At 34.1% G+C, this 19,334-nt stretch overlaps 1 protein-coding gene across 14 annotated transcripts in view; it reads left to right on the forward strand.

Annotated features, from left to right (window-relative positions):
- Lcor (ligand dependent nuclear receptor corepressor) overlaps window positions 1–19,334 on the forward strand; it is a 127,191-nt gene that overhangs the window by 49,803 nt on the left and 58,054 nt on the right. For 10 of the 14 annotated variants that reach the window (XM_047553915.1, XM_047553917.1, XM_047553925.1 and 7 more), the window contains one exon: window positions 8,370–8,449. In XM_047553915.1, the coding sequence (XP_047409871.1) occupies window positions 8,370–8,449 (80 nt within the window). Of the gene's footprint in view, window positions 1–7,871; window positions 7,938–8,369; window positions 8,450–19,334 lie in introns of all 14 variants that reach the window. The other 4 variants (XM_047553921.1, XM_047553922.1, XM_047553912.1 and 1 more) reach the window with 1 other exon arrangement.

Here is a 19,334-nt window from a genome sequence, read left to right on the forward strand (position 1 = left end):
TAAGTATCTTTATGGCAGAACATGTTTTTAAAACATATCTCCTGTATTCTCACACTGCTGAGCTCTGTATAAACATTTTACTGGCCCTTCTTATTAAATATGAGATTTTACAAGTAATCTCCTTTATGGGGTACCTTTGTATATAGAGGAGATAACACATACCTTCTTTGATTTTTAACTTATGTTCACAGTTATTTAAATTTGTAAATTTAAAACTTAAATATACATTGTACTTCTTAAATATACATTCTTCTCTATAGCAAATTTTAGTAAATTTGATCATTTCATAAAGCATTTGTAACTATAAATTAAAATTTTTGTTTTTATTTAGATATTGACTTAAAACTTCTACAAAAAAATAAATCTTGTAACTAATTTAAAATTATGTGATTATTGACTTTTATAAGTGTCCTAACATAGCATGCAAACAAGTAAGATTTCGGCCTAAAATTACAACTCTAAATCAGCTGTTCATCCATACATCTTAAGAGTCACAAAACTGGCTCTCAGAGGCTAGATTTTCTTAAATCATGAAAAATATTTACTAGAAATATATAAAAGTACTTATTATTTTGTTGACAGCTTTATTTGGATATAGTTTGTATCCTTTACATTTGCCCATTTAAAGTAAAGTGCACTGATTTTTATAACAGTCACAGAATTGTGCAACTATCATTGCAGTCTGATTTTTAGTATGTTGACCTTGCTACAAAAAGAATTGTGGTGCCCACTTGCAGTTGTTTGCATTTTTCCACTCCTAACCCTAGGAATGTCTCTGTAGATTTGCCTCTTCTGTACATTTCACATGAACAGACTCATAACTGTGGTCTTTTATGTCTGGCTTTTTACATTTATTAAAATGTTTTAAAGGTTTATTCATCTACATTGTAATTTTATACCATTATATGGATATACCACTTTTTGTTTATCCTAGACTACTTGTTTATGTAAAATAAAATTCTGGTTCCCTTAGGTCATCTCCATATTTATTTTTTAAAGAAAACCTGAGAATAAGTGAATAAATCTTTTATCATATATTAAAAGAAATACAACAAAATAAAACCATAGAAAATAGATAATGAAAGAAATTATAGCAACATTTACTGAAATAAGAACAAACAATAGAAAAGATAAAAAAGTCAAGAGTGGGTATTAGAAGAAAAAGGAAAAAAATGGTAACATTCATCACGGAATGAAAGGCACAAATAAAAATACTATGAAAATGAAGACAATAACTAAAGAAGATTTTTAAAATAAGGACTGGTAGCCTGACTTATTTCTTTAACACATAAACAGTGTTTTCCCTTCTTTGAATCTTTAATCTGAATTTTTTTTTTATCCAAACTACTTTGAGTAACCTTCACCCCCAGAATGAATGGCAGTTTTACTTTTCAAATTAGAGCCTATCTAGAAATGTCTGTTTTGCCAGTATCCACAAATAATAGATTGGCTACATAAAGTAGATCAATTACTTGCTGTGTCTTCTTGTTACACTTGAGAAGTGGTAAGTGCAACATACATGAAGCTGCTGCTAATAAAATACAAAATGCTGTTTTACAGCAAACTTTTCTAAGTAGGAGTACACTCTAAAATAACAATAAAAATATAGTACAGATGATTTTTAAACAGCCCAGGTTTGAACTTACATGAGTCTACTTATATGTCAATTTCTTTATACCTTTAATTTTTGGAGATTTGTGATAATTTAAAAACACTTGAAGACAAACTACATAACTTGGAAATATTAAGGAAATGCTTGGTATGTCATGAATGCTTAAATACATGTAGGGAGTAGTCCATTTTATCTTTTAGTACCATAAAATGTGTAGCAGTCTGTTATAGAAAGTTAAGAATGATCAGAATGTATGTGTAGACACCATACACTGTACCATTTGCAGTTTACATCTCATTTACAGAGATGTAAATAAGTATTTGATGCAGTATTAACTGTAGTAATACTGTAGTACTATAGTAGTTTTGTAGCTGCGTCTTATTACTGTTATGGTGAACTCCAGAATTACAAGGATTCTCCATGTTCTGTGTGATGTTAATCATCTCCAAGAGAGTGCTTTAGCTCTATGGTAAATTTTATTTCTATAAAAAGTGATTTCTCATGGTTTTCACACATTTTTCACTGTATGTAATACATATAACTTATAAAATATGTATTAATTATGTTACCAGAAAGGTAATAGCAAGCTGTTCGTAAAGTTTTGGAGGAGTCAAAAGTTATGTTCTCCACTGGGCTTTGATTTGAGGTCAGTGCTCCTAACCCCCAGGTTGTCAAGGGCTGACTGCAGGAAATACAAACCAGTGACCTCATTACACACACAGGATTTTTTGTTTACAGCTATGATTATCATTAGGCAGCAGTAATTTTTGCCTCCATTATAACCTTACTGGACCGTAGTCACATAGGCAATGTGTTGTTGACTGAACTGTTGTTAGGTGGTATATGACTATATTTGACAGTTTTGTTTTTTTCTCCTCCCAAGACATTTGTTCTCTTTTTTAAAAAACTTGATCTTTTAAAAAAATTCTTTTTTAAAGTTCCCTGGTTGCAATAGAAATGCTATTTATAATTTAGTTTTTTTTTTTCTTCATTAGTTCTCTTTTACTTTGGATAATTAGTTGTGATTAAATTGTTCCTCTATAGTCTATTGGTCAGGTTTTATTTTCATTCTTGGGCTTGGTAATTGTAAGAGTGACAACTGGACCAGCATATACGGACCATCAGGGGACATGGGTTGGTAGCAGAAGCTCAGTGGGGAGAGGAAGAACTCTTAACGAATGTAGTGAACCAGCAGTGGGATGACTGTCAAGAGAAATGAGGAAAAGAGTGGTGGAACATTGTTCATTACCCCTATAGAAGTTCATCAAGACTTCTTTGGTTGAATGACATACTGAGATAGTCAGAATATCAATTAAAAGGGATTAATTACCTTACATTATTTTGGTTAGCATATAAAAGATTGATTAATGCTTTTACTTTGCTTTAATTTTGTGGCTTCCTTTTGTATTAAGGTCGGTCTGGTGGCGGCAAGTTATACACTCTTGTTTTTTTTTTTTAAAGGAACATTTTCTTTTTTTAAAAAATATTTTTAACGGGGTTGATGGACCTTTATTTTATTCATTTATTTATATGTGGTGCTGAGAATCAAACCCAGTGCCTCACACATGCTAGGCAAGCACTCTACCACTGAGCCATAACTCCAGCCTCTACTCTTGAGTTTTAGGCAAAGAACTACAGGTACTCTCAGTTTGCTCCTTGTTTATTAATATATTAATTGATTATTATAACCAGCAAGTACCTTTGAAACGATACTTTACAAAATACTACTTTATTGAAGGTTGAGGTTTTTTGAACTCAGGGCCTTTTGCATGCTAGGCAAGCACTCTACAAACAACTATATCCCCAGCCCTGAGGTTTTTTGTTTTGTTTTGTTTTTTAATTCTGAGCACAAAGCTTTATATAAACTTGAGAACAGAATCCAGGGAAACTTGATATAAAAATTGCCAACTTTCTGATATACTGTGCTTTGGTTGAGGTGACCCCAAAAGTTCATGTGTTAGAACCTAAATTCCTTAAGCAGCAGTGTTAGGAGGCAGGATCTAGGGGAAGTGTTTAGATTATAATGGGACAGAACTCATCTGCATGGATAATGCTTTTCTTTTACTGAGTTCTCCCCCTCAAGGGACTGTATTAGTTATTATGAGAGCCGTTGATATAAAGCATATCAGTTCTTCATGTTCCCTCTTGCTCTTGCTCACTTGCCCTTCTGCTTTCCACAAGGTGAAGCAGTACTAGGCCTTTACCAGAAGTTCAGCAATGCCAGCACCGTACACTTAGGTTTCCCAGCCTCCAAAATTATAAGCCAAAATAAATCTCTTTTCTTAAAGATTACCCAGTCTTAGTTACCTTGGTATAGCAACAGAACACAAAGTAGTATTCTTGCTTTTCCTCAGCCCTCTCTCATAATGCAAGTCTCTAGTTAATCTCAGAGGAGAGATTCTAAAGACCCATGAACCATTTTTTCATTCTATTCATATTGTCTTTCTTCATTTCAGAAGTAACGGTCTATATCATTAACCTTCTTGGTTATGTATTTGATGTTCCTATTTTGTCACTACTATTCATAACCTGTTCTCCACCCTTTGGTTGGAAATAAAAATAGTAGAGATTATAATTTATATTGAAGGATAACATTTGTGAGAAATGTTAATCTTCTATCTTTTGTTTTTCCTGAGCTGTCTGATTACATCAGAAGATAAAATCAGACTTACAAAGCCCTAGTATAAGAGAAACAGGAAATGGGAAGACCTTCCTAGAATCCCTGCAGTAAGCCTCCTTAACGAAAAGGATACAAACACAAAAAGAAAAAAAAAAAAACAAAAACAGAAAAACACAGGGTTTGGGTAACCTATGACAATTTTTATTTTGTAAAATAGTCAGTGCTTTGCACATGGCAGAAAGCAGGTAAGACTTTAGGCAATTAGCTTTTATTTAAAAGGGGGCATGAATCTGAGAATTCTAACATGAGAAAACTAGAAACCAAAGCTGCATGAGAATAGGCACCATGTCTTCACCAATGCCTATTCATTGTTGCCTCTGTCCCTGGTAGGTTCTCAGTTATTATAAGTTGAATAAGTGAATATCTGTTTGTTGAGCAAATTGAAGGAGATAATTGATTTGGGCAAAAGTGAGATCCAAAGACTTCAGAAAATATTAGGAAGTAGAAATGATTGCTGAACACAGTAAAAAGCTTAACTGACCAGATCTGTGGGAATGAGCTGGAAGATCTGAGAAACAAGCTCACTGAAGGGAGATTGGGATCAAATCAAAAGCATCTTGGATTGCTGGAGTTGAGAATTTGGGATTTGTTCTTTAAGCAGTATGTGCTTTGAAGAGGTGTTGGCATTGTTCAAGCAATGCTTTTGGAGTATGAACTACTGTCTCTGTTTCCTGGCTCCTCCACGAGCTGAGCAGTTTTCCTCTGCTGGGCTCTTCCCCTGTGATGTGCTGCCTCATCTTGGACCCAGACAACAGTTGTCTATGGTCTGAGACCTCTGAAACTATGAGCTCCAGATAAACTTTCCCTGCTCTTTAAAAAACAAAACAACAACAAAAAAGCAGTAGTCTTGATGATATTGTAGGTTACAGTGAGGAAGAGACTGGAGAGCAACTTTGAGACCAGTTGTAATGTTGGCTAGAAATCCTTTGGAAGGTAATCAAGTACAGTAAAATAGTTTTATATGTACTGTATTATGTAGAGGTACTTTTTAAACTCTAATGATTGAACATAATGATATGACTGTCTTTCAGTATTTGGTTTTCCATGGCATTTTGTTATCTTCATGACTTTTCTATGAGATCATGGTATAAATTTTGAATGTATTTGTTCTTCCCTTATTTGCCTTTTATTAATGTCAAGCATAGCACATAAGACATTCCCTGTTGCTACGCAACTGCTAAATTCAATATTTATTATTAATAAAACTGAGTGGCATTAACATCCAGTGAACAGAGGGTAGCAAAATACAGCTTTACAATTTTTAATCAATAATATTTGTAAGGTTTAATGTATTGTAAGTATGAGCAAAAAAGAGGAGTGACTTGTTTATAGTTACTATTTTGACAAGAATTAGTGGTGGTTAAATATTTCAAGTTTATGACCAGACTTTTGGTTTTTCTTTGCTTCCTTTTGGTCTTTCTTTTTCACGTTTTTTTGATCTATGATTTGATTTTTGTGTCTGTGTTATTTATGATGTTTCTCAATTTTCTTTTTTCAGATTCTGTTCTTTATAATTTAAATTTTTTGTCTTCTATAGTCATCTTATGCATTTTTCTTTTATAGTATTATTTCTTGTTATATTTACATTTTTTCCTTTTCAAGAATTTATGCTACAGGGCCCTGGGTTCGATCCCCAGCACCAAAAAAAAAAAAGAAAAAAGAATTTATGCTTAGTGTGCATATTTAGAATTTGTTATAATAAACTCAGGTGAAAGAATATGGATGTACTCTTCAGAGTAAGAACTACCAGTAATCTCTTAACTATATTTTCAATGTGTGTTCAGTGCTTTCAAGATATTGAGATACTTTATATTTGTGAAATCAGAATTCCTTTTTGTAAGGGTGTAAGGTAGGAAGGCTTATGAGTTGGAGAAAAGCTATGGGATTTATTTTGGAAAGATACTTGGATACTTGGTTATTATTGAGACTGTCTGGTTCCAGGGCTAAGATAGTATCTAACAATTCCTTCTCATTATTTCACCACCAGCCCTCTGCCTACACAACCCCTGACATCAACACTTCTTTCCTCCCTAATGTGGGGAAGAGCAAAGGACTATAATAATTTAGTGGAAAATGTTTTAATTATAGTAGGTAAATAAAATAACCAGGCATACATACCGCTCATTTGTTGGAGTGGGTAGTTTGCTAATGTCCGGGGATAGCAAGAAGTAAGGAGAATTGAAAAACAATTGCCCCCCTAATAATAAATGAAAAATCTACAGTTTTAAAATAGTGCAAAAAAATATCAATTCTCTAATTACAATGTAGATAACACAAACTCTGGAGACATCTGTTGACAATGATGGCTTAAAATGTTATTGTCATAGCCAAATGAACAAGATACTGCCATTTTTAGGAACCATCTTGTCTACCCCCATAACCTTTCATATTTTATTGTTTTATATTTAGTATGTTGTATTTGTGGTAAAGAAATGACTTATGTGTTTGGGCCTCAAAAATGTTCAGTAGCCTATATAGTATTAGTGGTTCCCTTCATTTTGAACATGAAAGTGCTGTTTAACAATTTAAAAAAATTACAATTCCTTAGATGATTGTAGATTATTTGACAAAATACCCAATTCACTTTTTGTATTTTCTTAATGACAATAAAATATCTATTTCAAAAGTATTATGCATACCAAATGTGCAGAACATACTAATTCTTTTTAAAGGTCATGATTATCGTGTGTATGGATTCATGTAATAAGTATTTGATCCCATCCATTGTGAGGTCTGTGACACGTAGTTTGGGAACCAGTGCTCTAAAGAATTATTCCTGATGTGTTGTATAAAGCTGTAATCTAAATCCCTTCCTTTTTGTCTCTCCATTCTTTCTTAAACAACCCAGAAAAAATAGCAAGGTGTTTTCATTAAATAGACCTGCAGTACTTGTGGTAATAGAGTTAGGAAAATTGCTTAATTTTTTTCATTTTCTATTTTATTCATGATGGTAAAGGATATAATAGTTTTAAACATTTGTGTTGTAAGGTATATTTGAATTTTTTCTCATATCTTTTCTTGTATATATAATTAGTGGTTTTATCTTCATAAAGGAACTAACAAGTAGTTTTGGCAATATGAAATTCAGAGGTCTTTTTTTAAAAATACTGTGTGTGCATGTGAGAGAAAGTTGTTCTCAGTGAGGATTTTCCTTTAAGAAACTATTAACTTGAAAAAGTCTGTGATCTCAGTTGGTATTCAGAAAAATAATAATTTTCTAGGTTATCCTAGAACATTTTGGAAGATCTGAAATAATTTTACTCTTCAATGGGAAAGATGCCCTTTAAAATGAAGCTTGAGAGTTAATGTAAAAATCTTGTAGTACAAAGAGAAACTCAATTTCCATTCTTCCATTGATTATTTTTTTTTCTTGTTTTTTTTTTTTTTTGGTCTTATTCTTGAATGTGCTCTGAATTTTTGTTGTGTATTAATCATCAGCATCCCTTCAATAATAATAATCTGGAATCCTTGAGAAAACATCATTTTTCTTGCAACCAATCAATATTACCATAGTGAATATTAATTGTGATGATGGATTTTTTTTTCTTTCTTTTTTTTTTCTTTTTAAATCCTTTTCAGAGTTTGAAAGTATTCTTGAAGGACTGTTTGGACCTGCATTATTAAAAGATCTCAGTTTATTTAAAGGTATTCAAAATATTTTTGGTATTTCAGATTCTTCATGGTGACAAATATGGTATCTTGGTAATTTAAGCCTATGTCTCATCCTTTTTATTGAAAGTTTCTTGAGGGTTAAAGCTACCTCCATGTAAACTTTTTATGTGTGTGTTTAGTTGATATTGTTAATATATGTATGAGTAGCACATATTAGTGAGCAGTTGGGTGAAGAATTTTGAGTTACAAATTTTAAGACTTAGCTACTGGCATGGCTCAGTGGTAGAGAACATACTTAGGATGTGCAAGGCTCTGGGTTCAATCCCAGAACCACAAGAATTTTAAGACAAATATGAAGCTTGTCTACTACTTGGTGAAGATTTTGTTAAACAGTATTTTTGAAATTGATTTATTTTCTAAAAAATATGACTATGATTATTAATTTTTTATTCATTTTATTTTTAGAGTGTGAACCTGAAGGCATTTCTGATTGGACTTTTGATGAAAATTGTCTGTTCTGTTGCTTGAGAAGAGATAAAGTAAAGGTAACCAAGAAGTTTGTGAAACTGTGTAATATAATATTTTAAAAAACGTAACCACTTTGTTAGAGGATTTATAGGAAAGGGAAAGTATAATTTTTCTATTTGTTTAAACAGTTTTTGATAGTAACTGCATTTTAAACTGTTTCTTGTCTGTTGATTATCCTTGAGAAATCTATGTCCCAGCATGCATTTATTTATATAGTTCATTAGGCAGAATAATTAACTAGGTCTCCAAATGCTACGTTTATCCTGAATATGAAGTTAGATGATAATTCAAGAAATGGGATTCATTTGGAGTACAAAAAGAACAGTGACATAGATGTGGATCAAGTATTTAATAATTCATATATTTATGGTATACTGCAGTTTATATCTTAATAAAAAATTTTTTGGGGTCATGAATGCTGTTTATTATGTTCAGTTGTAGAAATTAGCTGAACCTTTGTACTTATATCATTGCATTGCTTTGTGTTACACAGTTTTTTCGTTTGGAAATATTTCATTTATTGAAACTAATAATAATGGTTTACAGTCTTGTATTTCTTTTCATGCTACCTGTGTTTCCTATTTTAAAGTAGTGGAAACATTTTGAGTCTTCCTCCTCCTCTGTACACTGACTTCAAATCCTTGACCAGGTTCTCCCAGTTTCTCCCTCTAATGAATTTCCTTCTTTTTCATTTCCACAGTAATAACCACAGTTGAGACACCAAGCATTATTTCCGGACCACTGAAATACATGATTGGTCCTTCTTAGTTTTCTTCAGGCTACTACCAAGTTAAACTCCTACCCCCCCACCACCACCCTTCAAGTAGTGTGGAAGTATTAATTACCCTGTACTTAGTCACTTTCTCATTGTCTTCTGGATTCATCAGCCAGCTCTCAGTGTGCCTTAGTACCTAGCACAATTCAGCCTGCTTTTCTTTCTAGTCTTCTATATGATTTCCTTTGAACTAAACTAAAAATCTAAGAAATTTAGTCTTATCATTTGTATTAAACAACAAGTTTTTACTAGTCTTTGGATCATACCATTGAGTAGTTGTTCTCTTTAACTTGAAATTCCCTTGCTTTTACTCTTAAGGTCCCCTCCTCCCCTTCCTATATGTGGTGTTTCTATGCTCCTATTGATGTTTCACCTTTCACTGTTTGTTGTTGTTGTTTGTTTTGTTTTTGATGGGATGTTTTGTTTTGTTCACTACTGGGGATCAAATCTCAAACACAGGGCCTTGCACACATTAGGCAAGTGCTCTACTGTTGATCTAAATCCCCAACCTTTTTAAAAATTTTGTTTTGAGGCAGGGTCTATTAAATTGCCCAGGCTGGCCTCCAAACTTGCCATCCCCTTGCCTCAGTGTCCCGAGTAGCTGGATTGTAGGTGTGCACCACTGTGCCTGGCTTTCCTGCTATTGTAATAAACTTTATATAACCAGTTATTTGTCAGTTAACATTCTGCCTTACTCTGTTTATCCTTTTCTATGTTTGAAGTTTGTGTTCCTGATTTACTTTCTCAACTGCTAAAGACTGGACCATGCCATGTGCTTCTTTGCACTCCTCCATGTAGTCACTATAACACTGTTTGATTATTAGCAAGTTGCTTAAAATCTAAAAGTCACCATGTAGCCAATTAACAGTTTCTTAATATTCTTCTTTTGTGGCATCTTTTTCTTGTTTTCTCCATGAAAAAAGTTGTTGTGACTCTCTGGGATGGTATGTTTTCATTGAAATGATGAGGAAGTTTTGAAATTTAATTTGGTTTGAAAGAGACCAGAAAATGAAAGATGTTGTTCTGAGTTAAAACTGCCATTGAAGTTGAAATTCATCATTTTAAACTGTTTATTTATGTGTGTGTGTATGTATGTATGTGTATCTTGACTTATTGTAGCTATTTATTGAGTAAATCATTTAATATGAATTTTGGTAGAGTAGAAGGAGGAGTGGTTCTTTTTTAACAGGTTAGGATTGGGAAGAGAGCCATTCTGTATTTGCAATTGATTACAATATCTCCTTGTAATATAATTAAGAGTCTTCTGCTACTCCATGAGGGTAAAATATTGTATGAATATTTTAGGAGAAAATACCGAAATAGAAATTTATGGAACATCACAGCATTTAAACACCCCTCCCCCCACCCACACACACTTTTTAACTGTTCGGAGTTCTATAGTTTATAAACTAGTTTTCTGAGTAGAAAGTATATTTCCATTTGACAACTCAACAGCTAGTTTCAGGAAATTGTTTTTTTTTCATTAGACACTATACTGTTTTTCTTTGGCATTAATTTCTCAGAGACCGTACAGCTATAATGGAAAGTAGGAAAGAGCCGAGAGCATGTAAATTGTCATGTATTTATCTTTTTGTTGTGGGATTCTTTATAGAAATTGGAGCATCTCACCTGAGAAGGATTAGAATCTGGAAATTAAGTATATCCACTGTGTTAAAGCTTAAACTTGAAAAGAAAGGAAAACAAGAAAACCTGAAGAAGAAGGAAATAGCAGGCTGAACACAAATGGAATACCCCTGTAATCCCGTCTAATCATGAGACAGGAGACTGCCAAGTTTGAGACCAGTGTAGGTCACTTAGTGAGACCCTGTCTAAAAATAAAGTTTTAAAAGGGTTGGAGAATATATCTCAGTGGTAGATCTCTTGCATGAGGCCCTGCTTTCAATCCCCAGTACCTCAAAATAAAAAAGCAGAGGTGGAGGTAGAGTGGACAGAGAAATATCTGGAAAGGATGGTAACAACCAAAAGGTGGCAGTATTGAGCGTGATATTGTAATCCTGAGTTTCAGGTTGGCATGATGACATAATCTAGGTAGTGTTTGGAAAAGCAGTTAGAAACAATGGTCTGATATTTGAGAAAGAGATGTTAGTTTTGCATATTTTTTAGTTAATTGGATTTTCAATGAATACTGAGGCTGTTAGAATAAATACATTACTTATATTCATAAAACATGTAGGTAAAAATTACAAAATAGTCTGTCTTTCAGAGATTTGAACAGAGATTCACCTAGAGAGTACAGTAGTCTCCCTTACCTGGGGGACACCCCCCCCATTAGATACCTGAAACCACTAATAGTATTGAAGCATATATATATATGAAGCATCCTGAAGCGCATATATATATTGTTGAGGCATGCTTCAGGATTCTACAGAGATTAGAGATATAATTTGTAAGGGGAAGACAGCTAACATTTCATGAGCATCTACTTTGTGCCAGTTACTTTTATATGTTACTATTTAATCTTCAAAACAACCTATAATAAAGCTAAAGGTGTCCCACTTTTATAAATAAAGAAATGGGGGAAGGGTCAGGAAGTGAGATTGTTATGGACAGAATCACATAGCTTGGATTTTATTTGTTTTTTCATACAGTCTTAATAGCAACAGTAGGGACAGGATTGGGGTAAGTAGGGAGCAAGGTGAAACAGAACTTGGCATCACTTAGGTGGAAAGAGGGAGAGAACATGAAGGTAACTGAGCTTGACCATATTTAAAAGGACCACTCTTAGCTATGTTAGAAATCTGTTTGTGACTGCCTGACTTGCTTGTTTGCATCTTTCCTTCTTTTTTGTTAGTTGGGCAAAATGTAGGTACCACATAAAATATTTATTAAGTGAGGACTAAGAAGTTGGGAGGATTCATAAATTTGAAAAATTGTAATGTTAACAGCTGTTTTGAGGGCTTACATATGCCATGTAAATGTTCACAATTCTTTATTACCTAGTCATCAGGCTTTTAAACTTCTTCAAAGCTTCTTTTAAAAATAATTTTAGGGGCTGGGGATATAGCTCAGTTTGTAGAGTGCTTGCCTTGTAAGCACAAGGCCCTGGGTTCAATCCCCAGCACCTTAAAAAAAAAAAAAGATAACAATAATTTTAGGCTTATAAAGAAGTCGCAAAAATCCTACAATAAATTTCTTTATACCCTTTAACCAGATTCCCCACGTAATTTTAAAAATCAGGAAATTAACGTTAATGCAGTACTGTTATCTGTTCTGCAAACCTTTGATAATTCACGAGTTACCCCAGTAATATCCTTTTACTGGTCCAGGAGCCAATCTAGAATCACATTTTATATTTTGTTGTCATATCTTCTTTTAGTCTGCTGCAGTTGTTTTTCTTTGCCTTTCTTAATGTTGACACTTACGAAGAATACTGGCAGGTTGGTATGTAGAATTTACCTTTGTTTGGGTATATCTTGATAATTCTCATGACTGAAATTCAACTGTAGGTTTTCTGCAGGAATTTCATAATACGATATTGTATCATCTTTAGTGTACCATGTCAGAAAGCATGGAGGCATGTTTACTGTGATCACTTGGTGAAGGTGTTATCTGTCAGTTTCTGTACTGTAAAGTTTTTATTTCCCTCTTTTACTTAATAAATATCTATAGAGAAGTGCCATGAAATTTTTTAAATACTCTTTTTATCATATTAGTTTTTCATCATACAGTAATTTTAGCATCCATTGATAAATATTGCCTTAAAATATTATTAATATGATATTGACAAAATCATGATTTTTTTTAACCTTTATTTCCTCAGTTTTTATTAGTTGGAATTCTGTAAGGAAGAACTTCGCTCTTTCCTTCCAGTTACATATTTATTTTTTAACCTAACAGTATGAACTATGTGTTCTTATTTTTTACTAAGGATTATAATTCAGTGCCATCTTTGTGTATTTTGCAGTTCAAATGATCACAGGCCAGTAAGAGCTCTTTCGTGGGCTGGGGTTGTAACTCAGTCAGAGTGCTTCCCTAGCACATTTGAAGCACTAGGTTTGATGCTCAACACCACATAAAAATAAATTAATTAAATAAAGATATCGTGTCCATCTACAACTAAGAAATACTTAAAGAAAGAGCCCTTTTATGCATGTTTTTCTTTTTTTTTTTTTTTTTTAATATTTTTTTAGTTGCCAATGGACCTTTATTTTACTTATTTGTACGTGGTGCTGTGGATCAAACTCGGTGCCTACACATGCAAGGCAAATGCTCTACCACTGAGCTACAACCCCAGCCCGCATGTTTTTCTTTTATGTTTCTCTTTTTTCTTTTCTTTCCTCCTCCCAACCCCAGCACTTACATACTTTTAGCACCAAAATACATTCCAGAGTTATCTTTGCCTTCACTGTCCCAGCTCTGAATTTTTCCAAGGAGCCTACTTCCTTTTAATTGTAGAATCGTATAAAATACAAGGTGTGGGCACCACAAGCACTCACTAGTGTTAAGAGAGTCATTGTTTCTAAACTCTTTCAGTTGTCTGAGCTAGGAAGGATGTATGTTACCGAAATATACCTACGTCTGTATTTTCTGTTTCTGACTAGTAAAAACCATTTCATGAGATTGTAGATTTGTGTTGAGGTGGTATGATGAGCTGTTAACAGTAGTAATGAAAGGATGTTGGAAAGCTAGAAAGGAAAAGAAATTTCTTTTAGTATTTACTGATCCTAAAAATGGACTAATTCCAAGTGATAAACCTATTTTTGTGCATGGCTAAAACACAGAATAGGTAGCTATTTTAGGGTACATGAATGATTCACTAAGGATAATAGGAGGGTAGGCTGTTCTACCAACACATAAAATTAGTTTATTATAAGACTTTAGTAAGTCTAGTATTTGATTGGTATATCAAAATAAGAAGTTAGGACTTGAGCTATGTTTTTGAAGAATGTATAGTTCTGGATAAGCAGAGAGAAGGGCCACATTGTCAATAGAGCAGAGCATTTATTTTTTGAAAGTAACCAGTGAAGTGGGTGGAGCCAGATTATAGATATCTTTCAGTGCCCAGCTAACTCATGAGTCATGTAACTAGGTCCTTTTCATGTTTATCATCATTTTGGGTGTGTTTGTATTAAACATTTCATAGTTTGCTTCTGATTCATGAATATGCTTTATTCAAAGTTGAGGTATATCCTTTTAACATCTAAATGTTCACTGCCCTTTTAGTTCAGTGAAAATTTATAGTAAGATGATGAGCATGATGGCATATACCTTCAGTCCAGCAACTTGGGAGCTGAGACAGGAGGATCACAAGTTCAAGGCCAACGGGGGCAATGTAGGAAACCCTGTTGGTTGTTGCTTGGTAGGTAGGTAGGTAGGTAGGTAGGTAGGTAGGTAGATAGATAGATAGATAGATAGTGAGTGAGTGAGTTAGAACTGGGGATACAGCTTACTGGTAGAGTACCCCCCTAGGTTCAGTCCCCACAGGGTAGGGGATAAGAAAGAGATTGGAGTTATAGTTCAATAATGGCAGAGTGATTTTCTAGCATGAGATACTATTCTGTAGTCCTAGTATACACACATACAAATGTTTATAGTAGCAGATAGTTAATCTAGCTGTTTTCTCGTTGTATTCTCTACAATACATGCTTATATTGATTATGTTATTTGAGGCATATTCCATCCTGCTTGATATTGCTTGTCTTTCATGTTGTCCTAGAGTACCAAAAATCAGTATGTATTCTTAGTACCTATTATATATAGGGAACTGTGGAAGAAATCCATATAGTTCCTTTCTACTGCAAGAAAGAAGAAACAAGTATGAGACACTTAAGTAATATTTACATGAAATTTAAATTGATAGAGTTAAACAGATACCACTTGGCTAAGGATACAGCTCAGTGGTAAGAGCACTTGCCTAGCACCCACAGGGCCCTGGTTTCAGTCCCCAACACTGTCAGACCCAAACCAATTAAAACATATTGCACAAGTTAGTTGCTCAGTTAATTGTACACGTCTAAATTGGGACCTTGTCTGTTTGAATTTCTAGAAAACTTTCATATAGATTATTTAAAAAACCATTTGACATAGTGAATTAATGCTTAGCCCAAAAGCTCCTCTTTAATATCAAGAGTGTTTCCTCCTCCAGTTCTTCAGAGCAAATGGAGTTAGAGAACCATTAAATGGTAATTAACTCTACCTTGTTCAATTTTATGTGATTAGAGTTAATTAACCGACTAATCATCAGTTTATTAAATATTTGATTCTGTGATTGACCACAGAGGATAAAACAAGTCAAAGACCAGATCCACCGTTGTTTGTGAAATATTGCAGAGACCATGGATGACTGAAGCAGTTAAACCTATAGTCTGTAGGGAGATTCAGCTCATTCATCTTATTCATCCAGAATCAAAACTCTAATGTAGGCAGGAAACATTGATAATGAAATCTCCTTCATTTTCATATATATTATCTTAGAAGATAGTGGATTATACAAGAAAATATAAACAGTATAGCCATTAAGAGGTGCATTAGATGATAACAAGTTGCTTAGTCAAGGAGGTGAAACTCAACTTGTACCTGGCTGGACACAGTGTCACACACCTGTAATCCCTGCAACTTGGGAGGCTGGAGCAAGAGGATGGCAAGTTCGAGGCCAGCTTCAGCAACTTAGTGAGATCGTGTCTTAAAATAAATAAAATGGCTGGGGATGTAGCTCAGTGTCAAAATGCTCCTGGGTTCAACCCCCAGTATTTAAAGAGAGAGAGAGGGGGCGGCAGGGAGAGGGAGAAAACTAGTTTGATGATTTGTTCATTATTTTTAGAATGAACAAACTCTCGTAATAATCCTGAAAATGAGTCTGAACTACAATCATGACAGTGATGATGCACAGGAAGAGATGTGTGTAGAGAATCTGGAATAAAATATTGCCTATACTTAATGATTGCGTGGTTATGTATAAATAAGAGATTGGAAAATAATAATTGATACTGACTTTAGGTTTCGAAGCCCGGATGGCTTGTGAGAAAGGGGAAAGGTAAGGTGGCCAGTTTTATGGAGAGGATAATGAGGTTACCTGGAAGCAGTTTATGGTGAATGTGAACATAATTGGAAGTGTCCAGTAGACAGAGTTGTGTAAATTGAGTTCATATACATGGTCTAGGGTGAATACTTATTTGCAGAATTTCAAATACATGTGCTAATGAGACTCTCTAAATAAGTGAAATTTTTGAGGGATAAAGTACAGAATACCTAGACCCACAGAGGAACTTCATTTTAGGAAGTTAGAAGAATCAAATTGGAAAGAAAATAAATGAGTTACCTGTTTCACATCAGATATCTTTCAGGCTCCATGCTGTGTAATGACTACGGGGTTACATTATCATATTTGCTGTACCAATATGAACTCCTGTGCCATTTCATAGAATGAACCCTACATGAGTTGAGCAAATACCCTAAGAAATACTTTGAAAACATCTTAAAAATATTGACTGTGGCCAGGCGTGGCAGCAGACTCCTGTAATCTCAGTGGCTCAGCAGGCTGAGGCAGGAGGATTGCAAGTTCAAAGCCTGCCTCAGCAAAATCAAGGCACTAAGCAACTCAGTGAGACCCTATCTCTACAAAACAGGGCTGAGGATGTGACTCAGTGGTTGAGTGTCCCTGAGTTCAATCCCTGGTACCAAAAAATAAGAATAAGAATACTGATTGTGGGAGCCAGACAATGAGTCTGACATCAAGTAGGAGTTGTGGCAGTTTACAATAGGATATATACTAATAGTTTGAAAAGTTGTTAGAGAAAGAAATGATGATGAAAACAGGACCATAGAAAGAATAGGCAAAGGATTTAGGTCAAAATTTTGGGAGACAGAGGGGAACTTAAATAATATTTATACTCTTGGAAGAAGCCAGAGGAGAGGAAGAAATTAAAGCCATTAAGAAGGAACTGTTGGGCTGGGGAGATAGCTCAGTTGGTAGAGTGCTTGCCTTGCAAGCACAGGACCCTGGGTTCAATCCCCAGTAAACCCCCCCCCCCAAAAAAAAAAGAAAAAAGAAACTGTTGAAGGAGACAAAATTTTAAGTAAACCAACACAAAATTAGTTACTGAACAGTGATAGGAGATTCCTGTTGTATAGAATACAGTCAATGTAACTGTGGTTCTTTGAGTTGGCAGGAATTAAATAAACAAGGCAATACTGCCTTAGTATAAGAACCCTGACTTGTTCACAGTGAGAGCAAAGAATAATGAAAAACTCTTAGAGAATGAATTTTGTTTAAAAACATAATCAGGAGGAAGTAGACTGTAGTAAATCTTGAAAGGATTTGTTGCTTAGAATCTTCATCTTATACCAGAAACAAAAAAGGTAGTTTCAAGAGAAGTACCAAGAGTGCCTGATTTAGCAATGCATTTTAAGCAGGAGAAAATTACTAAAGTTAGATAATAAACAAAATCTTGTTTTTAACAGTGTTGCATTATGTCAGTGTAAAAATATAGACAATTGGGTAGATGTGAAGGTACCTTTCAACTTCAAAATTCTCCAGTTCTCTAAAAATTCTTTTTTTGATGTCTTACTTGAAGAGATTCTTATAATTAATCAGTACCATGAATACATTTAGAATACCCTAATTCATACCCAAAATTTTGATTAGAAAGTTATTATATTTTTTAAAAATATTTTAATGGTAAATGGACACGATACTTTTATTTATTTTTATGTGGGACTGAGGATTGAACTCAGTGTCTCACATATGCCAGGCAAGCGCTCTATCACTGAGCCACAACTCCAGCCCATAAAATTATTATATTGTTCCTCTGTTTCATTTGAATGTCTTATCAGGAGTCAGTCTTTCATTCCTTGCTGCCTGTGAGTGTAGGTCTCTCTTCTTTTTGTTTTCCTTATGCACTGCTGTTTGTACATTGTGCTTTTTCTCTTTGTTCTCTCCCCTCTATTAGCTTACAGTATTCTGCTTCTCTTCCTTCATTCCCTATTCTTTTAGTAGTTTCTGTTCTTTCCTAAATCATTTGTGTTTTCAGCATAGATGGTGTGTGCCTTTTTACTTACATTGTTAAATGTACTGCATTGTTGTATGACAACAACAGATTTCCAGAATTGTTTTAGTGTCGCAAAAGTAAAACTCTTATCATTTAGGGGTTAAGGATGTAATTCTGTTGAAGAGTACAGTATTCACTTTTCCCAGCACCATTAGTTGAAAAGTGTGTCTTTTCCCCAATCTAATGGTCTTGTCACCTTTTTTGAAAAAAATCTTATTTTATTCAGCTCTTTCATTACTGTGACCAAAAGACCTGACAAGAGCAATTTTAGAGGAGGAAAGTTTATTTGGCACTTAGTTTCAGAGATCTCAGTTCATAGACAGCCTACTCCATTGATTTGGGCCTGAACATCGTGGCAGAAGGGTGCAAAGGAAGAAAATGGTGCAAGACAGGACAAGATAGATCTCTGCTCAGCAGAGACAAAATATTCCCAAAGGCATCCCCCAAATGACCTATCCCCTCCATCCACACCCTACCTGCTTATAGTTACCACCCAGTTAATCCATATTAGTGGATTAACCCACTAATCAATTTGTCATTTCACCTCTGAAAATTCATTGTCTCACACATGAACTTTTGGGAGATGCCTCATATCCACATTATAACAACATGTATGTGAGGGTTTATTTCTGGACTATTGGTCTGTGTTGTTTTGTTTATGCCAATACTGTCTTTTGGGAAGGGTGTTACTGTAAGTTTGTAATAAGTTTTGAAATTAGGATGACTGAAACCTTCACCTTTATTCTCAGAAAGTATTTGGTATTTGGGGGTCCCTTGAAATCCCATTGAACTTTAGGATCCATTTTTTTAATTCTGAAAAAAAAAAAAAGTTCTTGAAATTTTGTTAGGGATGACATTAAATTTGTAGATTGATTTGGGTAAAAACATCTAAATATTAAGTCTTTTACAATTTCTTTTGAATAAATTTTTTTTTTTTTTTTTTTGTGGTGCTGGGGACTGAACCCAGGGCCTTGTGCTTACAAGGCAAGCACTCTACTGACTGAGCTATCTCCCTAGCCCTATAGTTAAAAATTATTAACTATATATTTGTATTTTATCAAAAGCCCCAGGTAGTATAGAAAATACAAAAGTGAGCAGTACAAAGAAGTGTTAACCAAA

This window comes from Sciurus carolinensis, chromosome 5, assembly GCF_902686445.1.
Source record: "Sciurus carolinensis chromosome 5, mSciCar1.2, whole genome shotgun sequence".
NCBI classification, from domain to species: Eukaryota; Metazoa; Chordata; class Mammalia; order Rodentia; family Sciuridae; genus Sciurus; species Sciurus carolinensis.